The sequence below is a fragment of the Chamaea fasciata genome, unplaced genomic scaffold (assembly GCF_029207755.1).
Source record: "Chamaea fasciata isolate MVZ Bird 193981 ecotype frontalis unplaced genomic scaffold, bChaFas1.0.hap1 SCAF_5, whole genome shotgun sequence".
Taxonomy (NCBI): domain Eukaryota; kingdom Metazoa; phylum Chordata; class Aves; order Passeriformes; family Sylviidae; genus Chamaea; species Chamaea fasciata.
The window spans coordinates 29223775-29245120 of record NW_027094090.1 but is presented as its reverse complement, the minus strand read 5'-3'; the positions used below and the strand labels follow the sequence as shown (position 1 = coordinate 29245120).

General features: G+C 40.0%; 2 protein-coding genes across 5 annotated transcripts in view; one reads left to right on the top strand and one right to left on the bottom strand.

Moving 5' to 3' along the window:
* PRICKLE1 (prickle planar cell polarity protein 1) overlaps positions 1-10149 on the top strand; it is a 65824-nt gene extending 55675 nt beyond the window's left edge. For all 4 annotated transcript variants that reach the window (XM_066183101.1, XM_066183104.1, XM_066183103.1 and 1 more), the window contains 7 exons: positions 717-895; positions 3127-3240; positions 4063-4200; positions 4679-4882; positions 5387-5573; positions 5714-6577; positions 7920-10149. In XM_066183101.1, coding sequence (XP_066039198.1) covers positions 764-895; positions 3127-3240; positions 4063-4200; positions 4679-4882; positions 5387-5573; positions 5714-6577; positions 7920-8776 — 2496 coding nt within the window. In that variant the 5' untranslated portion in view covers positions 717-763 and the 3' untranslated portion in view covers positions 8777-10149. The remainder of the gene's footprint in view (positions 1-716; positions 896-3126; positions 3241-4062; positions 4201-4678; positions 4883-5386; positions 5574-5713; positions 6578-7919) is intronic.
* Positions 10150-13703: 3554 nt separating this feature from the next.
* The window catches only part of PPHLN1 (periphilin 1), a 63951-nt gene continuing 56308 nt past the window's right edge, over positions 13704-21346 (bottom strand). The window contains 2 exon segments of the mRNA XM_066183105.1: positions 13704-15624; positions 15626-15775. Coding sequence (XP_066039202.1) covers positions 15514-15624; positions 15626-15775 — 261 coding nt within the window. The 3' untranslated portion in view covers positions 13704-15513.

Here is a 21346-nt window from a genome sequence, read left to right as displayed (position 1 = left end):
AAACAATCCCACTGATATTAAGCTTTGCAGGCTTCATGAATCAACAAAACCATCTCCCTGTAGGGTTTTAAATTGACAGAATAATCATGATGTGTTTTACAGAGACTAATCTGGCATAATTGGATTTCAGATATTCAACAGGGCCAACGCCCTTCCGCTCCCATACAGCTCAACCAAAGTTCTCAGAGGAATCCAGCAGATGCTTGCTGCTCTGTGCCTGCCTTGTGAACAATGGGATGCTACTTGCACAACCATCTTTCCCCAATAATTTCTTCAGCTTTTGACAATTGTTTGTCATGTCTTTTGTTATACTAGGCTAGTGGTAGTAATGACTTCAGGAAGAGCTTGTGTCATTCCTGTTGTTAGTGAGTCTGTTAGTGTGTTAGTGTGCAATGAATCTTTCCTAGATTTACCTATATATATATATCTCTCCCCTGTGATGTGAAACAAGCAGAACTGTAACAGGTGACAGGTGTTAATACTGAAATACGTTGTGATTGCCAAAAGTGGTAATCTGTGCCTGGGTTTCTGGGGTGTTTTTTTTCCTTCAATAGTTTTATAACTTTTTTGAGCACTTTTGAATTGCTGTAATGAAGCTTCACTAACTTACTGTTCTGGGCAACACAAGGAATACTAAACTGTTGTAAGATCATTTACACTGGTAATTAGTTGTTCATGTTCAAATCAATTAAAGCTCTATTAATCTTTTTCGCCAGATCACTGCTTGATGAGCTGCAGCTGAAATATTTAACACTTCACACTTATGCCATTGGAGATGGAGCCCAAAGCCAATAATCTCGTTTTTGGGTGTCAGCGAAGCTCAACCTCTGACGATGACTCTGGCTGTGCCTTGGAGGAATATGCCTGGGTCCCCCCCGGCCTCAGACCAGAGCAGGTACCAACCATGTTTCTGCATTTTAAAAATAAGCCTTGTAAGGACTGTCTGAGGGAGTGATATGCTGCCTCTATAAGACTAATTAAATTCTTACAATGTATAAAACTTTAATTCATGTAGAACTTTTCACTACTTTTTTGTTTCCTGTCCAATGAGACTGTGTGTAGGGAGCTTAAAGCTCTTAGCCCTGAGGAGTTTTACGTTCCAAAAAAGTTCCCAGTCAAGGTTTTTCAAAAAGTATATGCTGCAGAGGTATGTATTGCCAAGTAAAAGCAGCGTAGAAGTTTGCTTTCTTTTTGAAAGAAGTTATTAGGTTAAATTAAAACTCATGGCATACCTCATGACATTGTGCTCCCTGGCCAAGTATTTCACTGCACTTGTATGACTCTTTAAATAATTAGGCATTTGACATCTAGAACATGGATGGTACAGCAGTACATATAAATTAAAGTGTTCAGTCACTGTGACAGGTAATAATGTATTTTACGCTTGTTTTAATAGTTGTATGGCCGCCATTTGTTCATGCCAGGATTTCTCTTGCATGGTGTCTGGAGTTGACACTTGTGGTTTGGTTGGGCTTTCCTGTCCCCTCTCTTCAGTCCCCTTTTTTTGTCACATGGCAATGGGAATAATAGTGAAATTACCGATGACCAAGTTGCTATGGGAGATCGAAATGAAGTGCTCATGGTATTCATTCATGGTATTGATGATATGGCAACTGTGCTGAAGCTGGGTACTCAGTAATATTCAGGACTTAAGACTTCAGTGTTAAATGGCCAGGGTGGGTTTGCAGCATCTGCTAAAGGAGACAGAGCAATGCTGGCATGCTTATACAGTCCATAGTTTTAAAAAGTGCAGGAGATGTCTCTTTTTTTTGCAATGCAGAGCTTTTCTTAATCATGAGTAAAGTAACAAGTCAGCAGGAATGGCAAGTAACAGGCTATTTTTAGGGCAGCTCCTTTTATCACTTACTTAAGCATCTATAAGAACCCTGATGAATCAGACCTTAAGGCAAACAGTGAGCTAACATTCCACCAGAACAATTAAATGCCCTAAAATATCCTCATAATCCCAGCTAGCCCAAAGTCACTAAAGATGGGAGAGTTTTCCCCCCAGAAGGATTACTTATTTTGAGAACAGTGCGATAAACTTGAGAAAAGGGCATAAACTATTTTTGAAGCTTCACTTCTTGCTGCATGTTATCTTTTTTGGGAACATCCTGAAATATAGTCAGCAGCAAGTGGGCTTACTTCAGTTGTTTAAATTTTGGTTAAATGAAGACCAAGTCATGTTTTGTATAACCTGTCTCTCATAATTTTGATTGCTTCCTGACTTAAATGACTGATTAATGCCTTTTTTTATCTGTCTTGCACAGTAATAAGCTGTTGACCTGAGCATTTTTTAAATCTGTATGGCAAGTAATATTTTTGCCAATAGTCAGCTCTTACAGCCTCAGGCCTCGTGACAAGCTGGAAACTGCATAGGAAAAACAGTAAATCTGTAGCTGTTCCACAAAAATATTTTTTGCCATTGGGCTTTGTCGTAGTGTTCATTACAGCTTTCCTGTCATAATACTCTTCTGAAAAAAAAAAAAAAAAAAGAAGACTGATACAAAAACATTCATCCCGTGAAAATTTCCTGGTTAATTTGCATCTGATTGAAATGTGGCTGGATCCAACCTCCTCCCAAGGGAAGGATGTTTCCACCTTCTTACCAAAGCCCACATGGAAGCAATGAAAGCTGATGCTTAGGGTGAACCTGATCAGCAGGAGACTACAAAACAGCTTTTGTCTCAACAATGTGTAAAATGCAGAGAGCAAATTAAATTTGTTTATATAGTGGCTGTTTTCTGGAAAGCTTCATGTCTTGCATGGTAAATTGCAGAGGGAAACTTAGAATTTCCATGGAGTTGTTGACCAGCCCTGAAGGGGGTGGGAATAATGAGAACATTAAATGTGCATAATTTATGATACCCCCCTAATTGTCGCTGCAAATTGCATTCCAGAAAAGCAATTCAGCAGCTGGGTGCTAGTTTTATCAGAGAATTCACGTTTGCTGAGCTGGTTCATCTGGGTCTTGTATTTTCAGCACAAACCCTGTCACAGTCTAATGTAGCGTGACCTCTTCTTCCTTCGTAAATGAGACCTGAGATAAAACAGTAGCTGAAGGACACTGGCAGTGCTTGGGGCCTGTGTGTCCCTGGGTCTGAACTCTGCATTTCTCCTGGTCAGGTCCAGCTGTACTTTGCCTGCTTGCCAGAGGAGAAGGTCCCTTACGTTAACAGCCCTGGAGAGAAACATCGCATTAAACAACTTCTCTATCAGCTGCCACCCCACGATAACGAGGTAAATACAGAATTTAGGATGAACCATCAGGGCTTGGGTCTCCCCGGCAGCTTTTCTGTGGAGAATTACCTGCCTGTGTATTTATTACAAGCCTAAACCATGGCCTGCAGTGGCATCTGAGCTATAAAGCAGCACGGTGTGCACACTGAGTCCATTGTTCAGCTGTCCACTGGGTTTGTGTGCAGATAAGAGCTGTCTGGAAGGACACTGCCTTTGCTTGTTAGGGAGGCTGGTGTCACTGCAATAAACTTAACACAAGTCCGTTTTATAGTGTTTGCAGCCACCCACCAATTACCAGGAACCTACAAATTCCTGGAATTGCATTGTGGCACACAAAAAGGATGCTTTGTGATAGTAAAAGGTTTGCATCTCAGTTATGCAGTGTAATTTGGAGTAGAAGTGGAAATAACAAACAAGCTCTTTGTAAGGAAAGGGGCGGGGGTGTCAGTACTTAAGGTCTTGTGTATACTGCAACACTTACTTGTGGGCACTTAACCATAAATCTAAAGGACAATGTTATGGTTGATTTAGGTTCATTCCGTTTAGGTTAGCAGCAGATTTTGGGTTAGCTTCTAAAAATCTTTTTCTTGCCTAAGCAACTCCTCAGTTTAGTGTGGTGGGGTTTTTTCCTGTAATGAAAAAGAATCTCTCTCCATACTATTTCTGTGTTATGCCATATTACCTAAATATTAAGAAGGTAGAGAAGGCAAGCAGGAAAAGTTTAATGATGATTGGCAGCATGCCTGATGAATTCGTTGCATATATGCACTTACTCATTTATTACAGTCTCTAACATAAGTTCTCCTGTGTTTTCACTGGAAGGTGAGATACTGCCAGTCGTTAAGTGAAGAGGAAAAGAAGGAGCTGCAGATGTTCAGTTCTCAGCGCAAAAAAGAGGCACTGGGACGAGGCACTATTAAACTACTCTCCAGAGCAGTGATGCACGCTGTTTGTGAGCAGGTAACTGGTGCCATAGGCTAGCTACAGGGCTGAATAATGTAAAACTGGAGTATCTCAGTATTTAAACTAACCTCTACAAAAAGAACAACAACAAAACAATTCTTTTTGAAACTGCGTGGAAGAAGAAAGAAAGATAGTGCTTGCTTAAGCAAAATGTAACCTTAGATACTACTGGGAATGAACTGAGTAATATATTTCCTACTCAAAAAAAAAACCCTAATGCTGACTCATACTAAAGTAATGACATATAAAACGCAGACATACACTTTAAAATGTTATTTTGTGTAAAATAAACTTATATTCACAGAAGGTTCATTGAGATGCAGTTCATCTAGACCAAAACTGATAATATTTTTTTCCTCTTGTCAGAATTTTGGAATAAAATCTCATATTGGGTTTGGTGTTTTAACTTAGTTTAAATGCAAGAAGCTAGTAGTTTAGGATGGGAAGTGTGTTCATTTTCTGGGTTTGTTCCTAGTGTGGTACAAAAATAAATGGTGGTGAAGTTGCAGTTTTTGCCTCAAGAGCTGGGCCTGGTGTGTGCTGGCATCCCTCCTGTTTTGTGTGCTTCACATGCAATGAGCTTCTTGTTGACCTTATCTACTTCTACCAAGACGGAAAAATTCACTGTGGCAGACACCACGCTGAACTTCTCAAACCTCGATGTTCAGCCTGTGATGAGGTAAATAATTCACATTTTACAGCCAAACTACACTCCTGTTGTTCTGCTGACAAACTGCATCACTTTGGAAATTCCTAGCTCCAGATGCAGTCACTTAAGAAGTCAGGACTCTGCTGCATAGATGTGTTTGAAAGCTGAGGAATATTTAATTTCTTGTCAAACTGGAAATATTACAAGCAGTGAGATGGTATTTAGAAAGCAAACACTTGTTTGTGTTTAGAATTGAATATGCTGAAATATTACAAAATATTATCCTTATAGAAGCTTCTTTAATGGTTGAGTTTCTAAAGCCAGAAAAAAAAAAGGAACCTAGGATGTATTGGTTTTCTTTCTTGTTATTTTTGTTGTGGGAGATTGTTGTTTCTATCTTTATATTCAAAAGGGAGCAAAATAAAAATAAATTTTGTCTGTGAACTGCAGAGTTAGGATATTTTATATACTCTAACTCCCAAGGTGAGATTTTGACCACTTAACTAAAAGTATCCTTTTTTTTTCTCTGAAAAGATAATTTTTGCTGATGAGTGTACAGAAGCTGAAGGTCGCCACTGGCACATGAAACACTTCTGTTGTCTTGAGTGTGAAACAATCCTGGGTGGACAGAGGTACATCATGAAGGATGGGCGGCCCTTCTGCTGTAACTGTTTTGAATCTCTCTATGCAGAATACTGTGAGACTTGTGGGGAACACATTGGTAAGTGTGTCCTTTATAAGCATTAAACTTACAAATTAAGGGAAAGCCAATTTAGGAAATCATTTCACATTCCAGAAGTATGAATTCTGCAAGTAATTTTTAGAGAGACCCAGAGCATTGCTTTTTCTCTCTCTCTCCAGGTGTTGACCATGCTCAGATGACCTATGATGGACAGCACTGGCACGCCACAGAAACTTGCTTTTCTTGTGCTCAGTGCAAGACCTCTTTGCTTGGCTGCCCTTTCCTTCCAAAGCAAGGGCAGATTTACTGTTCAAAAACCTGCAGCCTGGGAGAGGATGTTCATGCCTCTGACTCTTCTGACTCTGCGTTTCAGTCTGCTCGATCCAGAGATTCCAGGAGGAGTGTCCGCATGGGAAAAAGCAGCCGGTCAGCCGACCAGTGCCGCCAGTCTCTCCTCCTGACTCCGGCCCTCAATTACAAATTTCCTGGCCTTTCAGACAATGCTGATGATACTCTCTCTCGTAAGCTGGATGATTTAAGCCTTTCAAGGGAAGAGGCAGGCTTTGTTAATGAAGACTTCTGGAAAGGAAGAGTAGAGCAAGAAATGCCTGAAGACCCTGAAGAATGGGCTGAACATGAAGACTACATGACTCAACTTCTTCTGAAGTTCGGTGATAAAAGCCTCTTCCAGCAACCCACTGAAGTAGACATCAGATCAACTGAACACTGGATTTCTGATAGCATGGTCAAGAGTAAGTTGGACTTGGAGAAAAATAATCCAAGCCTAGCAAGTAAGAAGTATCAATCAGACATGTACTGGGCCCAGTCACAAGATGGTTTGGGAGACTCTGCATATGGCAGCCACCCAGGCCCTGCCAGCAGCAGGAAAATCCAGGAGCTAGACATGGAACACGGGGCCTCAGGATACAAACACGACCAAACACCATGGTATGGAGGTTCACTCGAATGTCTGTCTGACCTGAAACAGCAAGAACGAAGTGTTCGAGACTCAATGGATTCTTTGGCTTTGTCTAACATAACAGGTACTGAGGAAATAAAAGAATGGTTTTGATGGAGTGGTCAACAAAAGCATGTGTGTTGGAGTATGTTGAAGGAAAATTTTGCATTTTGATAATTTCTACAAAGCTTTAGTATCAAGAGATGCATGTAAAGTAGGCAGCAGCTTTTATCAAGCACATAATCTTTTACAGGATATGTTTCTGCTACTTAAATCCTATCAGATTCTTCTCCTTTCCTTTTGAATTCTCTTTTTTTTTTTTTTGCTTTAAGGAAAAAAAATGTTGATGTTCAACAGAATGAGTCTTCAACTACTCGTTTACTATGTACAAACCACTGCTTTAAGCAAATGACTATTTTTCCATACCTTATGTATAAAAAGTTGCATTATATATTAGGATGATATTACTCTACAAAACACTTTCAATAACTTCCTGATTTTCTTGTAAAAATATGTAGAGAATCTGAAAAGATGGCAAACTTCTTAGCCTTAGGCAGTTTGGTTTATGAGATTATTTTTCCCTATTGACTAAAGTAAAACTGATAATCCACTTTTGTGAACCTCCTTGTCAAACATGATTGAAGTTACCCAAAGGGATAAAGTGTGCCCTAACCTTCCTTTCCTATTTCAGTACAAAAAGCCCAAACCTGGCAGTTAAAACCCATTTGAGAAGTTGTCCAATCATCGTCTCCTTTCCTTTCCTCCTGTAACCCAAATTACTGCAGCTACTTGTCTAGCTGAGGCCCAACCACAGGCTGGCTGCATTTGCCAAGCAGCAATGAAGGAACTGGGGAGGGAGGCTTGGTTCAGGGGGCACGGGAGGAGGAGGAGGCATTGGAGGTATTGCACCTGGGACCATCACAGGGCACGTGACGCTGTCCTTATGGGAATGAAGGGACACAGAGATGGAGGACAGCAGGCCAGCTTCCTTTTGATGATTTTTTGAGAGTAAGGATCCTTCTTTGCAAGGCAGTAAGCTTGGCTTCCCTGTTGAAACAGCTGGAACATTAATTTGGCAGTACTAGAAATGTGAAATATTTTAGCCTTAAGAATGGCAAGCACAGACTGCAGAATAATTTTGAGTAGTCATTTTTTCTTAAAAGCATACCTGTATGTATGTTTCTAAATTTTTGACCCATTGAACTTCTGCTCTTTATGTCCTCATGATAGCTAATTCTTTGGTCATCAGAGCTAACACTTTAAAGTTTTAAGTAAAAACAAAGCTTATTTTACTATGAAAGGAGTCTCTTTGGTAGTAGTTCAAAAAAACACTTGGTGACAAGAAATGTTTCATGTTTTGTTATAGTACTCGTCTCTTTGGTACTCCTCTCATTTTCTTTTTCCTCCTTTCTCCATTCCCTCCCCAGGGGCTTCAATGGATGGAGAAGGCAAGCCACGGCCATCTCTCTACTCTTTGCAAACTTTCCAAGAGCTGGAGGTGGAGGACTGTGAGAAGATGAGCAATATGGGAACTCTGAATTCTTCAATGCTCCATCGGAGTACTGAGTCCTTGAAGAGTCTGAGCTCAGAGTTGTGTCAGGAAAAAGTGTTGCCAGAGGAAAAGCCAGTGCATGTGCCTGTACTGAGACGATCTAAATCCCAGTCTAGACCGCAACAAGTGAAGTTTTCAGATGACGTTATTGATAATGGAAGTTACGAGAATCTTGAAATACGTCAGCCTCCAATGAGTGAAAGGACTCGTAGGCGTGTTTACCATTTTGAAGAGCGTGGAAATCGCCCTTCTCACCATCGCAGAAGAAGTAGGAAGTCTCGTTCAGATAATGCACTTAATTTGGCCACAGAAAGAAGATGCTCTCCAAGAGAGAGATTTCGTTATTACTCCCCTCAGGATCATGAAAAATTTATTCAGAATAGAAGCTCACGTGAGCTTCGGGCCTATATTCAAAATGCAGAGCTTTATGGACAGTATGCCCAAAGCAGGTCTGACTATGCACTGCGGAATCAGATGGTTGATAAGTTTTTTGGATTGTATGGTGAGGAAGATGACTCCTGGTGTTCAACTTCATCCTCATCATCTGATTCTGAAGAGGAAGGATATTTTCTAGGACAGCCAATTCCACAGCCACGGTCATTGAGATATCCATACTATACAGATGATCTTTCTGGTCCAACTACTGCATTATCTAGTTCTCAGTTTGGACAAAGGACAACCAAATCAAAGAAGAAGAGGGGGCACAAAGGAAAAAACTGCATTATATCTTAATTAATGACTAGTATTTCTTAATTGGGAGGACCAGTCAATTCTGTATCTACAGTTTGAACCACATCTTTTTATGTTAATAATTGTACTTAGGCAAGTTGCTAAAGTTCATAATGCTTTGCCACTGTAAATGATAACCGTGCCAGTTTACATTGTAAAAGTAACATTCAGAAAAGTAACGTTCACCAAATGATCTGCTCAGATTAGGTTTACATACTGTGTTTCATCTGTCAAAATACTGCTACTGCAGTTCTTAATACAGACTTTTTGTAGACATTTTATTTTATGCTCACTATTCACTTACGTTGAACTATCTGAGAGAGAGGATTCGACAAAGATGAATTAAAAAAATGTCAGTCCTGTGCTGCAGCTATAGACACACAGGGTGATCTTTGACTTCCTCTTGCTGCCAAGAAAAAGAAGGCTCTATACTTCCTATACTGCCCTTTCTTCACTGATGAAGCTCACTTTCTCATTCAAGTTGCCATTCAAAAACTGGATTCTTTTTGTTTGGGAAAATGCTCCTTAAGAAAGCAAAAATCATAATGTAGGAGCTGAAATGCTTGAAGCCTTGATGTATCCTAAAGCAGCAGTGAATGTTTTGTACATTTAACTTTCATGGGTTTTCCTCTACAATTTTTTGAGAAAGTGTGAGGTGGTTGGTTTTGGTTTGGGGTTTTTTTCATGCCTGTTTAAAGGAAGATACTAATTCAGCTCCTGGAATTGGACTTAGCTGCCAATGATTGGTGATGTTTTTTCTGCCCCCCACCCCTCAAGAGTGAGAGGTACAACTACTGGAGTCCTTTGCTCAGGCATGTAACCCCATTTAAGTCAATGGATCTACTTACGTAACAAATATTTTCATATGGGCTTAAAGGATTAGGCTCTGGAATTGTGTCTTTTCACATGCATTATCCAGGTTTTAAAATGTATTAGCTGCAATTCTAAGTCAAAAAAACATTGATATTTATAATGTAGTATTTCATAGGCTTAAATGTATTCATAATTTAACAGTGCAAATATTAATGTACATATTGTACAGTTAAAATTTTAAAATCTGAATATTTTTATATCCCTGAATTTGAAGAAGTTTGTTACAATATCAGACTAGATTTGTTAGGGGTTTAACAGCAGTGTTATGGATGAAATATTGCTTGTATTTTAGTCAGAGGGTTTAAGTTCGAAAATGTTCAGTGCAAAACAGCTTAATTTTGTCTACTAGGTATTAAAAGCTCTATATGCATGGTGGGGCTATGTAAATACTCTCTAAGGCCCTCTTAATCTTGCAAGTATTATTTATGGGTCAAGCAAAATGTAAACTATATAAATGTAAAAACCACACAAGCTTGGAATATATCATTACAATCAGTATGCAACTCCTGTGAATGTGGATTTTTTTTTATTATTGTTCCCCCTCCTTCCCCAAAAATAATTTCTGAAGTTTGCTTACCTAAAGGAAGAGAGATACTGAGTGGTTCTAGAAGGCAAGCTGGCAAAAACTACAAAGTAGGAGGTAAGCACAGTAGTTGCCTTGAACTCAGATATGGAGCAGGACCTGTTTTAAGTTATAATAAACTTCTTCCACTGTTTTAAATAAAGGACAGGAATTTCCTAACAGTGATATCCACTAATGAAGATAGCAAATGCTAAAGCCATTGGCTTTCTGAGTACCTGGAGAAAGTAAACTAATGGAATAATAGATGCTTTTTACCAAAAAAGCCTGTCAAGTGGAACTAAACTTGCCCTTCTTGATGACAGGGAAGCATGGAAACACAAAAGCAGCTAGAAGTAAGGGAGGGAATGAACAGGAGCACTGTTTTACACCAAAGAGAATTAGGCTGTTGCTATGGGTAATCCGACTAGCAGTTACTTGCTTGTATTTTTCAGAGTAAAATGAGCAGCGGATCATTTCCTCCCAGAGGTGGTACTCACCACTCAAGTCACTTTCCTAGTGCACACAGGTCTCATGGAGGTGGAAGCTGATGGAAGCCAGGCCTGGTCCCTTGCGTGGGCCAATTCGCATCTCGTGGGGTGCTCCCATCTGGCTGCTCTGGGGCTCAGGAAGCTTTGCTAGCAGCCATGTGCCTGCTGGGCTCAAGTAGCTTACAGCCACCACACTGGTGGGACTTAGGGGCTGGAGATGCTGACTTGTTCATAACTTTCTCCAGGATGCTCCAACAATGATTAGGATCTTTCATTCTCACCCGCGTTTCCAAAAATGGGAATCCAGGATCCTCAGAAACAAAATGCTGTGCCACTACTGCTGTGTCCCATGTTGGACCAAGTAACCGTCTCGTGGAGAAATGTCTCCACAAGGAGTTCTTCGGATGCCACACCATCTCCTGAGATGCAGCAGATGTACTCTCCCAGACTGCAGTACTTTATGGAATACTACAGTTCTCCTAGATTGTCAACTGCTTCTTAATACTTTCTTTTTAAAAAGAAGTTTAAAGCTGATAATACAACTTTATCTTTTTCAGCTTGATATAAACAGTATCTTACTATTTTTGACAACTTCTTATGAGAAATATTTCTAATTGATTCCTCCACCTTGAAGAGAATGGTATGGGCCATAGTGTCTGTGACCAGCACAAGACTCACATAGAGTCACAAAAGCTCTAAAGAGTAGTCAGTGTTATTGGAAGTAGTACCTATATTCCTAGTGGACCATATACCCTGGTAGGCAGCTAAGCATGACAGCTGCTTACTCACTACCCCCAGGGGGATTGGGGAGAGAAAAGTAAGAAAAATAAGAAAACTCAGGGCTGAGTTAAAGACCATTTAATAGATAAAAACAAACAAGCAAAAAACCCCAAACAGAAATTATACCAAAAAACCCACTAGCTCAGCACTAGCCAACTAATACCTAGCCTGTCCTTGAACAGCAGCAGCCCTGGCAAACTCCTTGCCCCCATTCCTAGTTTTGTATGTCGAGCATGATGCACCTGTGATCAGTCAGCTGTCCTGGCTGTGTTCCCTCCCAACATCTTGAGCACCCCCACTCTCCTCACTGGTGGGGTGGGCTAAGAGGCAGAAAAGGCCTTGACTCTGGGTAAGCTCTGCTCAGCAATAGCTAAAACATCCCGGTCTTATCACCCTGTTTCCAGGAAAAACCTGAAGCACAACACCACTGCACCAGCCACTATGAGGATCCCATCCCAGCCACACCCAATACAACCTTCGTGACAGTGAAAAATACGAAGGCAAAATTTTATCAAAACTGAAAATCTTGTAGACAAGAGGAAGACAAGGATTTGGTCCCTCTCTGATACCTGGCATTACCTCCTTTCATATCAATGTTACCCTTTCATATCAGTAGTGGTTTTGTTTTTCACCTTTTTTTCACCTGATTTTCACCTTTACTGCTTACATTGTCACTTAAAGCTGCCAACTTGTCCAAGTGAGGTTACAGAGGTAACCCCTTCAGTCTCAGCAGACAGCACTGAATTCCCACACTGCTTCAACTTCCACCTTCTTTTTAATTTTTAAGGGTATCTGCAACATTAAGAAGTGCCAGGAGTAATTTCTGTTTTCAGGAGCTCTGAAGGTGACAAATTCTTCCATTGCACCATGTTTCCTTCCCCCAGTGCTCTTCCTACAGCTTTCCAGAGCCCATTGAGGTTGATCACTAGACCAGGGACAATTTTTTACATGACGTAAAACTTATCCAAAATACATATTTGTAAAGCAAGACAGACTAAGAGCCATGTTTCTTCCTTAAGGGACTGCCATAGTATATTTTACTTACATCAACTCAAAGCATACATCACAAAAGGTTAAGTGCAAACATTCAACACAATGCCAAGTATGAGATGGAAAATCAGTTACTTATCACTTAGAAATGTGAATTAAACCTTTCACAGATTTGCACTTATAAAAACTCAAAAGACTCCTTAGTTCACAGGTAAAGTTTAATCAATTAAAAAAAAAAGTCAGATTAAGCAAATGATTAGGCATAATGAATGGGGTTACCTCAGGCTGGCAGTTGTTCACCATTGGGACTCCACAGGGCTTAATTTTAGGGCCCGTGCTCTTTAATGGAGATAGAGGAGTCAAATGTACATTGAGTGAGTTTGCTGATCACACTAAATTGAAAGGAGCTGTAGACTCCCTCAAGAGTAGAGAAGTCCTGCAGAGAGATCTGAACAGACTAAGGAGCTGGGGGGCAATGACCAGCTGCATGAAGTTTAACAAGGGCACATGCCAGATTCTCCACCTGAGACAGGACAGGACTGTCCTGATTATCCGTAAAACTTGGGTAATGAGGAGCTGGATAGCAGCCCTGCAGAAAGAGGTTTGGGGGTCCTGGTTGATGGTAAATTATATGTGAATCAGCAGTGCCCTGGCAGCCAGGAGGGTGAACCCTGTCCTGGGGTGCATCAGGCACAGCATCACCAGCTGGACAAGGGAGGGGATGGTCCCGCTCTGTTCTGCACTGGCAGCCTCATCTCAAGTGCTGAGGGCAGTTTTGGGTGCCACAATATAAGGATATAAACCTATTTGTGTGCCCAGAGTGGTGTGACCTCACTGCATTCTACAGGTTCCTCAAGGTGAGCAGCAGAGGGGTAGGCAATGAATTCTCTCTGGTGACCAATGCCAGGACTCAAGGAAATGGAATGAAGCTGCATCAAGGGAAGTTCAGATTGGACATGAGAGGGTGTTTAGTCACTGGAACAAGCTCACCAAGGAACTGGTACAGCTCCAAGCCTGCCAGAGTTCAAGGAGCAGCTGGACAATGCTCCTAGTGGTTCAGTGCAGAGGAGGGAACTGGACTCGACCATCACTACAGGTCCCTTCCAACTTGAGATATTCTGTGATTCCGTGACTGGAAACTTAGGTCTTACTTTACAGAAAAGCACTTGAAAACTTGGATACTTTTATAATAGTAAACTTAATCAGGCTTCTAACAAAGAAAACGCCTAACAAACTGTACAGTAACAATGGAGAGTTTTAATAAAAATATATTACACACAATTTTAATTCTTCCATTAGCATTTCTAATCCAAAGTAGAAACTCATGTAACATCCTGAAGGCTCTCAGTCCTGTAGGCAAGTAGTGAAGTGCTGTAGTTATGCTTCTGCATCAGAGAAGACTTTGACTCATCTCAGTAAACCAGACTGTTGCCAGAAGGGGCAGGTCAGGTCTCACTACTATGTCACAGCAGCTTGCCTCTCTTCTCCTCTCTCCCTCCCCAAATTAGGATCCATTAGCTGATTCCCACTTACTGTGCAGCCCACAGTCCCAGGTGCTAACAAGGGTAATTGCAGGTTATCTCCTTGGAGCAATGTGAACTCTTAGAAAAGAAGAAAAGCCAACTGCAAAACCTCCCCTTATTGACATAAGAACTAACCAGGCATCTCAGGAATCTGATGCAATACATGTTTAATATACCATACCAAGAGTCACATGTGTAAGATGCTGTGATACACACAGTACCTTGTACATGCAAAAATCATTGCTACTTCCTTTGTGTTTCTGCACACCATTCTGATGAAATCTGGAAATAGTAAGTTTGGTTATTAACCCTTTTACAGAGTTTCACATGTTCTAAATACAAATTTATACAAAACTTATACATATGTATGCTTATATGTACCTCTATGTGATTATGACTCAAATTATCCCTTTCCTAAAATGTTCATAAAAAACCAGTACGTTAATAATGGTATTCATCAGGATTCCACCAAGTCCTAAATATTTTTCACTGGGAACCTCTTGGCTTTCCTCAACCACTGTTCCCAAACTGCAAGTTGTACTATCAGGTCAAAAGCAGTGCCAGACACTAACCAGAATCACCTAAGTTTGAAATGATAGTGAATTTGGGCCCTTAGGGATAAACTTTGTATTACACCTAATCCAAAGCAACCTGGGTTTACTGGAGAGATGGTCCTGCTCACTTTCCTTGCCTATCCTCGACACCCCAATTCCTGCTCCTTCTTGAAGCTGGAAATAAAGATTATACACAGCCTTCTTATTGTTAAAACTGATGGATAAAAAGGCTTGAGAAGTTATAAGTGGGGAGAGTGACAGTAAGAAAAGTGACCTTTCCCTGGTCAGTGGCTGCCTACAGCTACATTCTGTACAGTGTTGTCAAAAACAGAAAACAGTAACAAAAAATGTAATCCATCATACATAATACTGCTTACTAGTAATGAGGCATGATATGGAAAACACCAAAATTTAAAAGGTGTTTGTAGAACCTGCAAATATACAGCACTACTCACATCAAGTAGTTAATTGCTCTGGCAGTCGGAGACTAGCGATAACCCTAGTGTAATTTTACAGAATTCATCTGAAGTTTTAAATTAAACCACAATACATAATTTAAATCATAATTGTGACCAATTTTGCAAGTTTTCCTTTCCTATAGTATGTATGATAACAAGATGTATTTGTGCATTACTTGAGGAATGAGAACGGCTTCATGTAATTTTAATAAAAAAACAATGTTTCAAGTTACACTTATAAGCATCAAAACGTAAGTGTACAGACATCAGACTGATAATTTTTTCCAAGGTAACTGTGTAAGGTTTCAAAAATAGTTTGTTGCTTTACAACATTTTTGAAAAGAACATACTTTCAAAGAAATATGTGTCAACAAGAACAGGTAGAATGAATACAATCGTGGAGACCACAGTGGACAGGGGAACAGCCACCTGAGCTACCACAAAGGAGTACAGGCCTTGGGTTCAAACCTTGAGCTACTCCAAGAGCTCCTCTTTCCCCACAACAAGCAGATTTATGAACTATGGCAGACACAATGCAGAGGGTCTGAAAGCATATTTTTGTCCTTAGTATGAGCCCTCTTTGAAGGACTCTGATACATCTTGGTTGGCAGCATCATACTGAGCAATGAAATGTTTGAGTTCTTCAACGCATCGCTCACCTATTTCATGTAAATTCTGCCTCAGGGCAAACTGAATGGACTTCTCTAATGATGGATCTTTATCAATTAGCATCTTCACTACCATGCCAAAGGTTTCACAGTCTTGTCTGTAGACCTAGAAACAACACATTTTAGAAAATTATTAAACACAAAACTCTTTACATTAGCACACCAACAGCCCTTACTGAGTCAGATCCAAATGTAACAAAGGACATTGGATTCAATGTGAGTTTCAGCTGTAAAACTTACTGCTCGTTTCCTCTCTTCTGACCCGTGCTAATAAAAATGTAACTAGCTCAGCACTATCTGGATACCAAAAATAACTTTTATGGGATGAAATACCATAATAAGAGAAATGAATTTCCCCTTGCAGCAATATTTAATAAATAATAGTAGAGCAAAGTACAAATACTGAACCAAATTTTCTTTTCATTTCAATATATTTAAAATTAAACTATGACATGTCTAGCAATCACAATTTTCATACAAAGCACCAATAATATAATTTCTAATCTTTCCTAATACTTTAAATACAAGTTGTGTTTAAATAATTTCACCAAATTTTGTTTGTTTGTTGGATATCTTTCTTGTAGAAGTCCTTGACAAAGATGACTTTAATTAGTTTGGATGCACTGGTGATTCAATCACTAAGGATTAAAGAAGTCCTGGCAGTGGTCTACCTGAACCCATCTGACCTTATCCCACAAAGAATGAAGAGTTTGCAAATCAGTCATGCACCACATTTGAGGTGAAGTAACATTTCCTTATCACTGCAACTGTTTTTCAGCACCAAACATATGACCATGCTCTTATGCAGTTTCCAAAGCAAGGCAGTGACATTTGAATTTTTTTTCCAGATGCTAGCGAAGTATATTAATCTAAACACGCAGCAAAAAAGGAACTTCTCAAAGTCTTTCAACTGCAGCTCGTTTTCAAACCTCTCAGGCCAATTTCCATTTAGAAAATACATTAGCTTTTTGACTGATGATAAGTTTTCTACTTCCATACATCTTTTTTGAGGGAAAAAAGCTAAAATGTTGATATTCTTCCAAGTATGATTATCTTTTGGTATTGTCTGCTTGTCTTACAACTTGTTTTTCATAGAGGTGTGCAACCCTTTCACTTTTATCCGTGTTGTGGACAGAAATGATACAACTGTATGTAAGCAATTCCCCTTTACTAAAAACGAAAGGAGAAACCAAACAAAACACACCCATCCCCCCCCCCCCCCCCGCCAGTGAAAACCCACCCTAAGAACTCAGTCATAAGAACCAGTTTGAGGTCAGCTCAAGCATCTTCATGTCAGAAAAACAGCAAAGATCCCCAAGATTCTGCACAAAACTAAACTATTCTTAGAAACACAATGATTATCATGATACCTCTAATGAAGGCAATGCTCAAATGCTTAATAGCATAGTCTAGGAAAACAGTTTAAGATCAGATGCACGTTTCAAACACTGGTTGGCAAAGAGAACCTTTTGGAAGGAACTAATCTTCAGTGGAGAGTAATAAGTCAAAAAGAAGAATGTAGCCCAAACCAAACTTGAACTACACATTTTTAAGCGTGGAAATGCGTTTGGCATTTTTTCAGAGAGGGGTTTTATTTCCTGCTTGGTAGTTCTTTGGTAGTAAAATAACAGCACAAAACCCAGACTCCCACAGCTCATGCTCCACAGCAAGTAAAAGATGGTACTTGGTGAAAGAACTTCAAATAGAGGAAAACTGTGTTACTTTTTTCTCGCTTCCCAAAGAAAAAGCTCAGGAAGAGCTGCACGGGGAGACACCCGAGGCTACAACTGAAGGAAATGCTCTACCTTTCATGGGCCTGCAAACTAATGGCAAATAGTCCTACCTGCTACTTCTCCCACACACCACAAAGAACTAACCCAGATGAAATTCTCTGACTCTTAGCATATAAATACTAGCTTGATCTAAGCACATTTTTCTTCCAAACTTTCACAAAAGAAGACTTGGAAGAGAATCAAGAGAGCCCTTGACATTGCTGAATCTGAAGTCAGAAGTCACTTGGCTGTCACAACAATATGGAAACTGAACACCCTCATCTGAGAGATGAACGTTTTCAGTACTTTGTGACAAAAGACTTTAAAAAATAGAATTTACCCAAATTAGGGGAAGAGGGCAAAGGTGGAGCAGGAAGGCACTTTTAACAACAGGAAACAAAGGAAGCAGCTCCGCTCCTCTAATAATAATTGACCAATTTTCTCTCAAAAAGCTTTCTGCCCCAGCTGCTAATTCTGATCCTCCTGGTACAATCTGCCTCCTTCACAATTGTGCTGATAAATCTATTTGTTTAGCTGCAATGTAAATTGCATCACTGAGGTGCTCCAAAATTACTCCCCCCCCAGTTAATGTGATTCAGTGATTCAATTCTGAAACCATATCCATCAGCACAACTGAAAGAACTGTGAGCCATGGTCAAAATGTGAAAACCTCACAAACCTATAAATAAAACAATAACAAAACTATAAACTTCAGTTTACATCTGAAGCCAAGGCACAACTACCAACTTTCAGAGATATGTTACTATGCTTTACAGAAGGAAACGGATATTGTCAATTACAATATCAATACAGAATATGTTAATTAATTACAGCTTAATGGTACAATGAAGTATTTGAAAATTTTGTAAAAGCATTGAAAGCTCTTGAAAGAAGAGGAATGGTGGCATGACATTATTGTCTGTCTTTAGACAGAATAAAAGGAGGCTATTGCTGAAAAATAAGATGAGAATGTGATGCTTGAGGAAGGAAGAAAACTGCAGAAAAGATTCCAACCATGCAAAAAGAGCTCTCTGTTGGAGAAAAATGCTGGAAGAACTTGTGACCCAACAACATATGAAAATAACCCTATCTTTAAAATTCCAGCTGATACTGATTTTGAGCTCAGACCATGGAAAGCTCATCTGTAAACATCTGGAACTAAAACCTGAAAATGATTCCATGTGTGGAGAAAGACGAAATAACATTTTTAAAATGGAAAACAAGAAAGGGAATGATACCAATGACACGATTATTCTATCTGACACATAAATCAGATAATCCTGAAAACGGCTAGAGCCACAGGGCGATCATTTACCGAGGCCCTAGCACACATTCATTCTCTGACCTAAGCTACAGCACCAGCATAATGGAAAGAGCATGTAAAACTTCAGTAAGTAGATGAAGAAGAAGTAGAAACAGCTGTTCTACTTCCAAATACATAAATACTGTTTTATATACACACACTGTATATATCTATATGTATATGCACTCTTGCTCCTCCTTGCGTGGCAAGTATTTAAGCTGAATTCAAGTTCTTTGAAGTGTTTTCCAAAATCAGCACATCTGGCATCTGTGAGGTCACAGGATCATAAATATGCATATTTTTATGTTACTCTCATGGAATTTTAGAATGTTACATAAGGGCATAGAGGCTCTGGCTGAGATCAGCCCTTTGCCATGCCATTCTCCGGGTAAGTACTTGATGCAAATATAAACTTGTGATGCACCTGCAATATGTTAGTGAACATATCTCATTTATTTGAGAAAGCTAAACCAAATTTTGCACTTAGAACTGTTTAAATATAGCTAAAAGACATTTACTTCCAGACCTAGTTAGAGAAATGGAGATGTCAGTTGCCCAGGTTGGGGGAAATCAAGCCCTAGAACTCCCCAGGCAGAATGAAACTTTCGAGAACTCCCTCATCTACATCTCTGCCAAGTTTTCACAGTGAACTTCAAAGTGTCATCAATGGTGTCTTGAATTACAATGTATGACGCTGACATGGAAAAAGTTATGGATACCACACAGTCTCTTCTTCCAGCTCAGCTGTGGAATGTTAACCTCAGAACAGGAAGAAAGAGTGGCAGAAGCAAGTACATGGGGACAGCTCATGTCTTTGACTGCTGTATCCCTTTTTCTATGATAATCTAAAAATGGTCTTGGCTTAAACCAAAGAAAAACATATTGAATGGCTCTGCTGATGGGTGAAATTACACATAGCTAGGGAGTACCTTGACAACATGCCTGCTACTCACTGACAAAGTCCATGTAATTTTCTGACTAGCACAGCACCAAGTTTTTCTTCAAAACTGTTCCAGAGCTGCACATACATTTTGTGCAAAAGAGCTGTTGGACGGTACAAACAGTAATGACAATGCAAACTAGGACTTAGGATGTCCTCCCCTGCAAATAACTACAGGCTGCAGAAGAATAGTAACAGCAATCTTGATCTCAAAATCTTGAGACTTGGCCAAAAACCAGCTTTATTTCAACAGCAAGAGCAAATAATGGTATTCAAAAGGGATGAAGACAAGACTTATTTCAACCCATGCACCAAGTTTGCCCAGTTTAGCTCTACAGCCTGTGCACAGAAAGGTTTTTTTAACTTTTCAAGGTGACTCAGAACAGTTAAAACCACAGTATCTATTCTAGACAGGCTTTGAGGAAAAGGGAAACGAGAGAAGTTCTCTGATAATTGGAATCACTCTGGAAGAGCGGTCCCATCAGGATAGTAAAGTTAGCCTCTGTATCTCTCACGTCCACAGCTCATAGAAAGTAGAACTGAATATCAAATGGGAGATGCAAATTTCTCCTGTCTCAGAAAGGACTCAAATGGATCTCCACTTCTCATTTCTGGGAAGACTGTCCTAATGGATGTGCTTTATTTTCTATGCAGACATTAAAACACTTTCCTCTCCAAATAGAGTTTTGAATTAATATGACACTTGCACTTTTTTTGAACGCTCTTGGCTTCATGCACACAAGAAAGCCTCTTCAGTAAAATTCATCCAGAAACTTGCACATGCCAGGCTTGAGCAGCAATATGCAGGAGATGGGCAAACTGCAGTGCAGAAGGGGGTACTTCTGCTCACAAAGACAAGCAGGACCAGCAAAGATGATAAACACCACATCCATTAGGTGGATATGATGATTTAGCATGTGAAATTGATGCCCATTTCCAACACCTTGCTCTTTTTCCTCACAACCTTTCCTGGATTTGAGTGGTTTTAGCATTCCATGCATTTCAAGATTCATCTAACACTCTCTCGCCTCCACCAGAACTCCTTCAGAGCAACACGACACAAGTCTAGAGACTCTGAGCAGCTCTGCACCATATGTACACAGCCCACCACCAGTGCCTGTGAGTCAGTACTCACCTTCAGAGATGCCTGTTCTCAGCTCTTCATTCAAAGGCCAAAGACCCCCAAGGCTCAGTTAACACAGGGTAAGGAGCTAGGGTTGTGCCTCAGAAACCACGTTAAATAGCCTGCAACCTTTAGATACTAACTCACTTTGAGGAGACGAAACATGCCCAGCAATCGCAATTTTGCATCTGTGATTCACGCAACTACTCATTTAATATATTATTTTGCAGAAGACAGAAGCTTTTCAGTTACTAACGGCATATTTCCCACAAGTATCAAATACTCCATGCAAGGAGGAAAGAAGCAACATGCTCAGTGGTAGTTGTTTGATTTCTCACTGAAAGGTAGAGCATCAAGATGCAGAGCACAAGAACAGCAGCAGTTTGAAAGCCATACCGTGTCCATTCCAGACACTCCATGAGCAAACTGCTGGAAATTTCCCTCACTTCAGTGAGGCCCGAGGGCCCCCCTACACCGGACAGAGATAACAGCTTTTGTTCCCTCATCTAAACTATGATAGCTGGTTTGGTATAGCCCTC